The sequence below is a fragment of the Ambystoma mexicanum genome, chromosome 6q (genome assembly GCF_040938575.1).
Source record: "Ambystoma mexicanum isolate Mex_15411 chromosome 6q, UKY_AmexF1_1, whole genome shotgun sequence".
Classification (NCBI taxonomy): domain Eukaryota; kingdom Metazoa; phylum Chordata; class Amphibia; order Caudata; family Ambystomatidae; genus Ambystoma; species Ambystoma mexicanum.
Genome location: NC_090937.1, coordinates 1364933109 through 1364945452, shown reverse-complemented (window position 1 = coordinate 1364945452; position 12344 = coordinate 1364933109). Strand labels below are relative to the sequence as shown.

Below are 12344 nucleotides of genomic sequence, written 5' to 3'. Positions count from 1 at the left end.
AAATTGATTGTTTACAAATGATCGAATGGTACTGACCGAATTCTGCCAGATTTACCATACGATCATTTGTAAATGATCAATTTGGGTAATACCATTGCCTCATTTCATTCCATCAATGGAGGGTTTGACAAGCATGATAAATTCCCCACAATATATGAAATACCCGACATATCTGGTTCCCCGTATTTGGCATGTTCTGCGCATCTGCAGTCATGCAACGCATTTTCCCAGTCTCCATTCTCCTTCCTCCCGCTTGGGACCCAGGGTCTTGGGAATGGTTGATGTTTGAATATGAACTTGACTATTTCTGACCGTTGCTTTAACATCAATGAAAAAGCTGCAGGATCCTACCTCGTCTCCTAGAGAGCTTAAATTAGACCTTTTTTGCAACCAGTAACACATTCCTTAAAGTGGTATTTTATGATCATTACTCAAAAACGGTATACGAACAAATAGAAACACCCACATATATACTAGTCACAGGTGCAAAGACTGGACCAGGTGGAGAATGGCCTTGATGCCCATAAAGCCTTGTTGGGTGCTGTCTAAAGCCGCGTTGAGAGTAGTGTAAGCAATATTGTGTGCTGTTTACAGATCAGGGTGTGAAATCTCACACCGACAGCAGCCATGATTCACCAATACCAAAGTCACAAATTTGGCTGTGTTTTTACTTGGTGCCAGATGTCAGAGTACTCAATTGTCTAAGCTGTGTAATAACAGTAGTTATTAGCCAATGGAATGGATTTCCATTCATCAACCTCGGAAGGATGCAGGATTGAGTCTTCCATGCCATGGGATTCTTACGTGCAAACTGCAGGCTGTCCCCATATCCGAGGCGAGCGCTTAAGTCGCGAGACACGTGTAACAATTTCACAACCGGTCATATTCTTTTAAGCCATAGATTTGGCATGATTTCTAATGCAGCCATATGAACCAGGTATCACTTGCATTGACCTAAGTGGGCCCAGTAGAAAAGGCAGTCAATAGCTTCACCATGGTTGGATGTACTTGACCACAATACTGCAATTTAGCTTGAATTTGATTGTTCTCTAGGCTAGAGGCTACACCGGTATCTGTTACTGTTAAATGAGGTGAATTTGTTAAACAGGGGTTGTTATTCAATTCACAAACCGAAGAGAAGAAATACATTTTTCTACCATTGGCGATGCAGGGTTATAAACAATACAATAGAAGTTATTATCAAGTGGTATCAAATATTTTACAGTGCAGTACTGGTTTTATGGGGTTTCGTGCTGTTCCTGAAGAGGGGGGTTGTATTCCAATACTTATCAACTCTTACTTTTGAGGGGTTTTGACTCGCCAAATCATAATAGCATGTTGGAATTGTTCTCCTCCGTGTTCCGAAACATGGATATTTTGAGTCATTGTCCCAACGCTGGCATGGACTGACGCTCCGTGCCACCACAAAAAAAGAAAAAAAATCACATTTTGAGGTATTGCACAGTCACGTATAAAATTGCAATAATTGAACTAGAGCGGGATTGGTTGTAAATGAGAAAATCATGACAGAAAATACATCTCTGAATCTACAATACTTTTCTGCATATACAAAACTACCAACACGTTCCTCATACACTTCTATGTATATGTGTGTTTATTTACTAATTAAATATGACAATTTACAAATGTTGTACTTACGTAATAAAAAAAACCTGAAATGTAAGCAGTGCTTTAGATCATGTCAGGGCCTGAGAACATGAAGCCTGTGGGTGAGGCGGTTGGTGTGGGGACATGACATTGACATCATGGTAACAGTGGCCAGGGTCAAATCCCTTAAGAGGGGGCGGGCAGGGGACTCTGTGGGGTGCGGTAGTGATCGCCTAGGCTTCCATCCGAAGAAGGTGTACAATAATATCCTGTCTAAAGGTCCATGTGTCAGGTTGATTATGGATGTAATCTTCTCCAAGGAGAGTGCATTCACTTGGCTGGAGGCAAGGAACTAAAATGAGAGCACATGGTCATTAAAACATCGAGACACTGGCCGTGATATAGCAGGTAGCCGACTTGGCCAGAAAGGTGGCAAGGCCATCAATAGATATGCACATCAGCGTCAAGAACCTGGCAGAGAAAGGTGTTGAGCTATGAGCCATGCAGCTTTGTGTCGATAAATTGATGGGGGAGTTTGGGATGTGGAAGAAAGTTGGTGGTGATGTTCATGGTTTTTTAAGTGGACACTAGTTCTAAGTTAATGAAGTGTACTGAGAACTATTGAGTTAATTAGTGTTTTGCTTGTGTTGAGGTGGGAATTTCTTTGTAGAGGTCAAGCAAGTTTGCTTGTGTTGGCAATGATGGCAGCTAGACTGAGCATTTCCAACGTGGAGGCACAAGGGTAGTAAAGGGCTGCATGAGGGAAGAAATAGAATAGAGTTAGATGGACTTGGTAGGTGATGAGAATAGAAAATTCACTATCTCTGCCTTTGTCGGGTTGAGCTTAAGGAAATGGGTGCCCACCAGTAGCAGGTGTAGGAGGGCCAATTTCTGTTTGTAGTGGGATTGCGAAGGTGGTGGGGTAATGAAGATTCAAAGCCAAGGATATAATGATCCTAAGGATGAGTGCAATGGGACAGGCATATTACATTTTAGTGCTCCAATGTCAAGGGGGTTTCGAGACCGAGCTAGTGGATGACCATAAGTTGAGGACGTAAGGGTGGGCCATGAGGTAAAATCCAGGGGGGTGCATGTGTGATAATGCCAAGATTGACCACAGGATTCAGGAGTACTGTTTAACCTGGTTGAAAGTGTGGATGCGTTGGTGGAGTAGAAAATAATAGAGATTGTGGCAAGGGGATTGGTGGGTGAGATCAGGTTTGGGTGACTGGGTATGGTGATCTTTGATGGTTTCTTTTTTGAGAATAGGTATTAGAGCATATGCAGACGTTAAATCAAATGAGGTTTCAGGTGAAATAAATAAATGCTATTCTTCGAAGGGATTTTGATAGAAAGGGGTTGAGTAAGACAGGGTGGCAACCTCAGGTCTGCAGAGATGTTGTTGAGGCATGGAACAGCATTTGCTGCCTTGATGCCGAAGTGAAAGAGGGCCGAAGTGAAAGAGGGCAGATTATAGGAAGAGCTTCACTTTCTGACTTAAGCTTTTTAGTATGGATGGGTGCAGAGCTTTGTGGATATGATCGAAGATGCTGTCAGATGGAGCACACAAAGCGTAAACAGCCATGAGAATAGGGTCGCATTCAAAGGGTCGAGGTGGGTGGGAAGGAGGTGTGATTGAACAAAGTAGACGAGGCAGAGGTGCTGAGAAAGTAGAAGGGGTGAGTGGGGCGGAAGAACAGATGGATGGTCTAATCATTTGGATCTTATCAGAAAAAAAGTCACAAAGTGTGGAAGCCCCTCTACTGAGAACGAACTTGGGTCAAATATCCTGTTCTATGGAATTTCTTCCACTCAGGAGGGTCTACAACCACGATTTAGCTCACTGCACCCTTCACAGAGGAGAAATATCAATTTTGTATATTAGTCTTTGTCCCACTCACAAGGGCATTACAGAACTGAAATTCTAGGCAATACTCCTCTGAACAAGAGTACCATCAGCAACCCCATACACGTGTTTCAGCTTAGTGGCGCCTCATCAGTGAGGTGAAGCTGAGCCTCTCAAAGACACAGTGAGTAAGGGGTCCATTTCTGTATTACCCAGGGTTGCCTAGGGTGAAACCCCAAGTTTTACAAAGTTGCTAAGGAGTGTGGGAACCCCTCTAATGAGAATGAACATGGATCAAATACCCTGTTCTATGGAATTCCTTCCACCCAGGAGGATCTATAACCACGTTTTAGCTCACTGCACTATTCACAGAGGAGAAATATCAGTTTGCATATAATCCATATCCCACTAACAAGGGTAGTCCAGCACCGAAATGCTAGGCAATTCTCCTCTGAACAAGAGCACCATCAGCAACCCCAGACACATGTTTCGGCCGAGTCTGGCTTCATCAGTTAGGTGAAGCTGAACCTCTCTAAGACACAGTGAGCAAGGGGGCCACGTCTAGATTCCCCTGGGTTACTTAGGGTGAAACCCCAAGTTTTACAAAGTTACAAAGGAGTGTGGAAGCCCCTCTACTGAGAACGAACATGTGTCTGAGGGCAGATTATAGGAAAAGGTTCACTTTGTGACTGAAGATTTTTTGTATGGATGGGTGCAGAGCTTTGTAGATATGATGGAAGATGCTGTCAGATGAAGCACACAAAGCGTAAACAGCCATGAGAATAGGGTCGCATTCAAAGGGTCGAGGTGGCTGGGAAGGAGGTGTGATTGAACAAAGTAGACGAGGCAGAGGTGCTGAAAAAGTAGAACGAGTGAGTGGGGCGGAAGAACAGAGGGATGTTCTAATCATTTGGATCTTATCAGAAAAAAATGTGGCAAACCTTTGGAGTAGGATATAGAGATTGGTGGATGTGGTGGGAATTGGAGAGCATTGAGAGAAATATAGGGAAAGATGGTAAGAAACTTTCCATCTTATAATTTAGGCATGAAAGAATCGCGGCTGAGGGCAGTTTCCTTCTCCATTCTGGACTCCATGGGAAATCAACTCACTGACTATTCTGCGGCTGAATTATGAACTGTGGTGAGTGGCTGCCCACTTCACTCTTAATTAGCCATACGTGCATGCCACTGTACCCTTTCTCTTGCATGAAGGATATGCTTATCTCCTCTGATCTGTGTATGAGTAATGTAAATAAAAAAATAAAACACAAGTCTATGACCCACATTGATTATTCCCCTCATTCATTTTAGCAATCATTCTCTTCTATTTGCAATGTTGCATATTAAAGGAGGCGCGCGCTGCCAGGGAGTGTTTTTGATAAAAATGTGAAATGGTCATGCTCGGAGTCTGTTAGATCCAACACATTTTTTTCCTGTGTTTACCTGACCATATTGGCCAGAAGTCTTAATATATATAGGTTTCTGTCCTTAATGGTTGTAGTGCATCTATACTGCCTCTCGCGGTCACACACGCCTTCCATCTAGCATAGCTGATAGGACTAAGGGAGGGAGCACTGGGGATGCTGCCGCCACAAGGGGTGGCGATTTCTATCTACCACCAGAGCCTCCTGAGTTCTGTCAGTGTTGTAATCCTTTGGATAAAGCTTGTAATATTGACCTTGTAGTCACCTGGCATAGGTCGCCCTGCGATAATTGTCTGTGCATGTGTTGAAAGTGCCCTGAAAGGGTTCCAAGTGATAATGTCACCTGGAAAAAGTCAGCAGGTAGGCGACTTTTCCCTGAGCCTTAAAATAATTTCCCCAAATATTGTAGGTGGGGTTATGCTTTTAAATTATAAACTCCAATCGTAGAAAATGTGGGTAAAGTGTTTGATTTTAATGAGGGTGCATTTTCTGGGAAATGTCGCCTTCTGGTGGCCTTTTCCCAGGTGACTTTATCACTGGACACCCCTGAAAGTACCCTGAATATCTAACATTGTTCAGGGTATTTATGCTTTATTGCTAATTTCTCTGAAGGATTGTAGAACAGCATGTCAACTTTCCATAAGGGGCATGTAAGTGTGCCCTCGAGCTGGTATCTATTTAATATTCTACAAAAAAGACTGCAAGACTTAAAAATGAAAAAAGTACATACATGTAGACAATTATGTAGGTCAGAGAAAAAGAAGGCTAGCAACATAGTTGTGATCAAAATTGTATTTGTTTTTGAAAAACGGCGATAAGTTATGGGCATTTTTCATGGAGCGTAACGGGCATTTCGGTCAACTTTATCGGGGATCCCCACAGAATTTCCTATCCCAGGTCTGCAGCTGCTTGAGCAGCCTTTTCTGCAATATCCTGCTTGTTGGTGCTGACTGTGTGCACAGGCATCACGGAAGAAGGCGAACAGGAAAAATAGCCTGGAGAGGAGCGCACAGTCTTTTAACCAGAGGATTGACATGTAGGCCTCGCTGTCATGCTAACTCTGTGGTGGGGGTCGGGGAGGAAGTGGAGTCAAGAACAGTATATCCTTTCCCCACTTAAAGTTAAGCCATGGGTGTCTTCAGAGAATGCAGTCAAGAAGGTAAGAGATCCACTGAGTTTTGTCTAGAGACACACCCTCCACCCAGTCCTTAAGGCAGGGGTCTGCAACCTTTGGCTCTCCAATTCTTTTGGAGTAGAACTTCCTTCAGCCTTATCCAGCATAATCAATGGTGAGGGATCATGGGAGTTGTAGTCCAAATTATCTGGGGATCCGCATATTTCAGACCCTGCCTTAAGCTCATGAGGATGCGTCCAATATCAAACTTCATAGACCTTTCTAGAAGCATTCAGAGCCTTCTGCAAATGTCGTATGGCGTGTTGCATACTGTCATTGAGTAGCAGAGATGTTATTCAATCGGATGTGCCATGCTGTTTCAATTTCAGGCTTTCTGGCTGTGCAACCGGCCTTGCTTTCTTTCTGTTAACACTAGGCAAAAAACTGGTTTGTGCAACAGGCTAACCATTAGTATTTTTGCGTGGTGTAATAACCTTTTCTGCTTCTGATTCCCATGATACTGCTGCCCCCGATCACAAGCACGCGTACACCACCAAGAATCTGTCAACATTGCAAGGAATTACTTACATTCAGTTACATTACTCCAGTAGGCTCCGTTTTTTGCCTTGTAGGAGAAGCTTGAATATTTTTCAATTTTATGGTCTGACTATGAGTTCATGTCCTTCTCCTGCCACCATGTTGCACTCATGCTTCTGGCCAGGACTGATAGTCCTCTTTCTACCGTAATGCACTTTACCTGTGCTCAGAATGCGCATGGACTGTGTGTTCCCCATCCCACGCCATGGATCCATGCTGGCAGCAACTGCTTTCATATGGAAGCACAGTCAAGGTGTTGCATATGTGTACCATGTGTTGCACACATGCATTAGCAGACCTACTGAGAAGCAGTGCACTGGCCACTTTGAGTCACTCGACACAGTCGAGGAAGTGAAGCTAAGCCTTCAATGTAAAGGCCTGTTGGGTGAATGGTGACTTCGGGCCATCGCAAGCGTTGCCTGATGCCCTGCAGGTCTGTGCCCATCACTGTCATTGTATCTTAAAGAGAACATTAGGCCTCCTTACGAGTTTGGCAGTGCCGATATAAAGCGGCTGTAATTCCATTACTGTCTTTTTCCAGCCACTTTCCCTCCAAAAAGCAGTGATTTATCGCTGAAGATTTACCACCGTAAATCCATACACATCCCTGTGGAGTCTAATGTACTCCAAAAATTGGGACTAACTCAACCGTTTCCGCCCCAACTTCCATCCCCTGTAATCCTGTAATAAATTGAATGCAACAAGTGGTGGTAACATTAAATGGGTGGGTTGCTAATTTCAACGGATTTACCGCCAAACTAGTGACAAGGCCCATTCTACTGTTTTCCTTTTTCCAATCCTATCTGATTTGGGTCTGCTTGGATCTGGATCTGGGACTCTTTCTGGGATGGGTCTGCTACCCAGAATTCTACCCAGGACACGGGAGGGAGGAAGACATTTGTGTAATGACAAATAGGGATGGGTATTTTTGGACCTGGACATCTATTGAAAAGACACTTGAGGCGGAAGAGGCAAGGAAAATTACTGGCTAGTCACGTCTAAGTCAGGCCTAAGCATGGTCTATACCGGAGGTCTTCAAACTGTGGGCGTGATTCCCCGGGGGGGTGTGGCCACAGCCCAGGGGGGCGCGAGATCCCAGCATGAAATGTAAAAAACGGAATACATTTTTTTTTAGATTGGAGGAAATGGGCTGGGGCGGCTCACATGGTCAGACCGGACCATAAAACTGTCTCATGCACCAATGAAAAGTGGTTCGCAGTTGCAAAGGGATAATCATTTCTTTAGTGACAGACTGTTTGAATAGTACCCAAGGTTTTTTTTTGGGGTAAAATGTAAGCAAATTGTGACGTAACTCATCAAACTGGCTCACATTGGCCAAAAAAGTGGCCCATTTTCACTGACCTACACTAGAATTTTGCATTTTTGGTACAGGCATTGCCCTCTTGCCCTATAGGCCAGTCCGAGTCTGGTGGCTCATCCATAATGGGTGAGGGGGCGTACGCCCAGTGGCCCCCTCACCTATTATGGAGGAGCCAGCCCAGTGAAAAACTGAGCACCCCCTCAGCTGCTTTTTCCAGCTGAGGGAGGCGTCTGGGCTGGCTGAACTGTCAAAGGGAAACACTGTTTCAATTTGACAGTTCAGTTCCCCAGCCGCACATGCTCACTGAGCCATGCAAGGCTGGGGGCGCTTCGCTTCGCCAGCCTTGCATAGCTCATTGGATGTGTGTGCGAGGGGGAACTCCTGCTCCTAATCGCACATACGGACAGAGCAGCCTGGAGCAGGACATTTCAGCACCCACGCACAGGCCCCTGCAGAAGGTACGTTTATGGTAATGTATTTTTCATTTAACAAAGTGTATGGATGCGTGTATGCTTGTGTTATGAGTGAGAATGGTGTTGGGTGCTTGTATGAATGATATAGTGATTGGTGTGTTTCTTTGTTTTGGTCCATTGAGCTAATTTTGGCAAGTGGGTGGTAGAGGGCAAAGGGGGGTTGTACAACAAAGACATTTTAAAAATGCCTTTGTTGCACAATCCGCCTACCCACCTGCCAAAATCAGCTCTCCTTCTGAGGCGCTGTGGAGCCCAGGGGACAGGGATGGTATTTTTTTTTACTGGATATCTATCGTAGATGTCCACTCAAAAATATCATGCTTTCCTCCTTGGCCCCCGAGCACCAATTGCAAACTGTTTGGCTTTTTACCCACTTTTATTTTAAGTATACTCTAAAATGCAACATTTCAATCCATTATTTAAAACATTGTGGGGGGAAGACTCTCCTGACCCCCCTTGATTGGTTCGGGCTCGGTCGCTGCAGCATTTTTGGGGGAAATATTTATGCCCCTCCACTTAAAAACAATCACCAGCTTCCACTGGCCCTCGGACTGTGTTGGGAACGGGGTGGGGGGAGCCCAGGGACTGTGGTGGGAGCAGGATGGGCGGAGCACTGGGATAGTGGTGGGAGCAGGGTGGGGAGAGCACAGGGTCTGTGATGGGGTGGAGAGAGCGCAGGGATTGGGTAGGAGTGGGATGAGGGAGCCCAGCGACTGTGGTGGGAGCAGGTGGGGGAGCCCAGGGACTATACTGGGAGTAGGGTGCGGTGACGGCGCACAATAGTTCATAGACATTTATACATACTGTCCATGCCCAAATTTTGCTCAGGGTTGGGGGACCCAGGCCAAAGAAGTTTTAAGACCACTGGTCTATACATACCATGCCCTGTAGAGTCGGAGGACCTGATTCACGAACATTGGCCCTGCAGCAAATGTAGGTATGCCTGTGAGCAGCTCTGACTTGCACCTGCTACATTATGACCGCTTCACGAAAGCTAAAAAGGGTGCAAACCTGCAGATGCCTGGAGCATCTTTGGGATACCAGCGGGGACACCCTTGTGAATCACATTTGTGCTTGACATCTCCAGACTTGTTTCCAGTTTGATGCTTTGCGAATCGGTGATGAAGGAGGGAGGTGGGAATCCGAGATGCTCACAGGCGCCTCCTCATTTGCTCCAGCGCAAGTCGCTGCCAGCCACGCCCATTTTTAGCAATACTGGCACAAGTCAAGTGAGAAGCCATTCCATCAGAATGCAGAAGGGATTGTACGCTGGCACTTCCCATCCATATCTTGCGATCCCTTCCTACTGCAGATGGGTGGCGTGTATGCCACCCCTGATCTTGGTTCGAATATTGCTTCATGACTATTCTGGGTAATTACGACTTCAAACAATTATGAAAAGCTCACCAGTACCCCTAGGTCTATGGGCCCTAACGACCAATCCTGGCTCGCTCATTGGCATCCCCCGATTTCGACTGACTATGGTAGGCAGCGGCCAAGCAGCAGCGTGATCACGGTGAATGATCTTGAACATGAAGACCTTTATTTTGTAGCAAGGTGTAAGGTCTTATGAATGTTACAGCAAATCATTGTCAACACATATAACACATGAACCACAAGCAATCACGCCAAAATTCCCAGCACTCACATAGGGCTATGTTGAAAGCCCTGGCACACAAGCGGGAGCACCAAGCAGATTCTTTGGAATCACAGCTTTAACTTTTGGTTAGGCCTGCGGGGTCCAAGGAATCTGACATCCAGTGCTCACTGCTCAGCTGGGAAAACGATTCCCTGTGCGCATGGAGACGCATTCAGACCGCTTAGTCTGTCTTCATTGCCCATGGCCATATCAGGCGTCCACATTGAAGAGCCTGGAATGGAAAACCTCCTCTTATCACTTGCTCTTAGTGCCCTCGGACTTGGCACACCATTTTGTCCCACTCCTTTGGCAGGGCTCCCTTTCATTTAGATGTCATTCCCTTGCGCCCCCAACATTTTCAGCAAAGTTACTCTTCTGGTAGCACAGGTGTTGTAGCTGAAGTAATCACACATCAGGGGAGTCACAACTACATGACCATAGCTACCTTCTCTGCGGCCTTTGTGTGTACATATCGCATTAAGGGGCAACATTGCAAGGTGGGATGCATGCCAGTTCACACTTTACCTAGGATGCAAGAGGCAGTTGAAGACCTAGGGCCTCATCCTGAGTTGGGCGGTATCCCAGCGGTAATTGTGCCGGGATAACGCCAAACCCTATTAGTGTTACCGCAAATCGGTCTGGCGCAATTTGCTCCGGATTGCGAGTTGCGGTGGGGAGGTAAATCCCCATTCCTATTGGGGAGTTTATTGGCGCTATTAGCACAGGCACAAATATCGCAGTGAAAACGGGCAGAAAGGGGAGATTTTTACCTCCAGTTAAAAGCTGGCGCGAACACTCCCACTTTACGCCCAACTCGAGATTGGGCAGAGCCGTAAATGCGGCGGTAATAGCGTTACCGCCGCATTTCACTGATCTACTGAACTCAGGGTAAGGCCCCTAGTGACTTCATTGGCTACAAAAAGCGCTCTGGAAATGTTTGTCCTCGTCGTAGATCTGACCCCGATAACTCGGCCAGAGTGAAAATATGTATTGGGATTACCTTATCTCACCGACATTTCACTGCCTCATGCAAGAAGCAAACTCAAATGTGTCTTTTGTTGTTTAGCGATGAAAATGGGTGTTATGCAACAGCTAACACATATTTAAATAAATATAGCTTTTACGCAAGAAAACATAAGCCACATAAACTACATGTTGGTGGACAGTGGACAATATCTAGTTAGGGTTCGATTACTGGTCTTTGTGAAAATAATACCTCGAAGGGGTAATCTTTGCATATTTATTTATTTATTTTATTTTGACTTTGTAAAGCGCACTGCAGCCCGCTGGCATTGAGGCGCGATAAGGTAGCTTAAGAAGGCTTGCTTGAGGGTTACAAGAAGCAGCCCGCATATGGAAATTGAATACATAATGCTTGGTTACAGTACGATTAGTTACACAGCAAGGATACAGTAGCATAGGCAGGAATAGAGATAACATACGAAGCCTAAAGTAAAGTCCATTCATCAGATCATAGTTAGGCTAGGGAGGAAGTTACATGCATGGTAGCTCGCACGATGTGGGATGGGATATTAGACAAACAGTCTAGTTTTTATGGCTTTGCGGAAGGCTGCATGTATCTAAAGATGACACAAATGCAGGCCTCTGATGGGTTCTAGTCCTTCACCAGCAAGCGTAGCCCCGATCCGCAAATACTAAACATCACACAACCCTGGCTTTTACCAAGGAATGCAATACAGATCTTTAAATCAATTTGGACTTCTACAACCTAGTTGGGCGATATATTTTTTACATAGCGCTTCAACTCATTTTGCCATTTCATAGCGCTGAAATACCCTATGATATTTGTACCAATTTTAATTCTAGTGTAATGAATATATGTTGAACATGCTAACATTTCAGACATATTAGCATCTTGTTTCAAATACTTTGCGCTGCCGATACTTTTTTCATTGCATTGCCTTTGTTTGACCTACAGAATAATGAGCCAGGCCATTACAGGCACAGTCGCTGTAAAGCATGCGAGCGCCTGGATTACCTAAATACCTTATTTACATTTCCATAAGACTATTGCTTTATTTATTTATTTTAGACTTTGTGCACTGGCGTCAATGTTTAGAAAGTAGTGTGAATAATTAATAACCAGGTGAAGCATGAAAAATTGATTGGAAAGAGATTAAGCGCTCTCGGTGTTAAGCCTTTGCAAGCCCTTCAGTAGCTGTCTCCAGTCTTATTATCCGGAAAGAAATGAGAAAAAGAAAGAAAGATAGAAAGAGCGAATGAAGCAAAGAAACAGAAAGGGAGAAACAAAGAAACAAGGGAAGAATCCAAAAAAGGAAATGAGGAAAAAAAGAAAAGCAA

At 44.9% G+C, this 12344-nt stretch overlaps 1 protein-coding gene across 4 annotated transcripts in view; it reads left to right on the top strand.

The window, feature by feature from the left end:
* The window catches only part of PPP2R2C (protein phosphatase 2 regulatory subunit Bgamma), a 1229805-nt gene that overhangs the window by 745545 nt on the left and 471916 nt on the right, over positions 1–12344 (top strand). The window contains exon 2 of one of the 4 annotated variants that reach the window (XM_069631989.1): positions 4498–4595. The exons of the other annotated variants lie outside the window; for them this stretch is intronic. Within the exon in view, the coding sequence (XP_069488090.1) occupies positions 4586–4595 (10 nt within the window). The 5' untranslated portion in view covers positions 4498–4585. The remainder of the gene's footprint in view (positions 1–4497; positions 4596–12344) is intronic. 4 annotated transcript variants of the gene reach the window in all.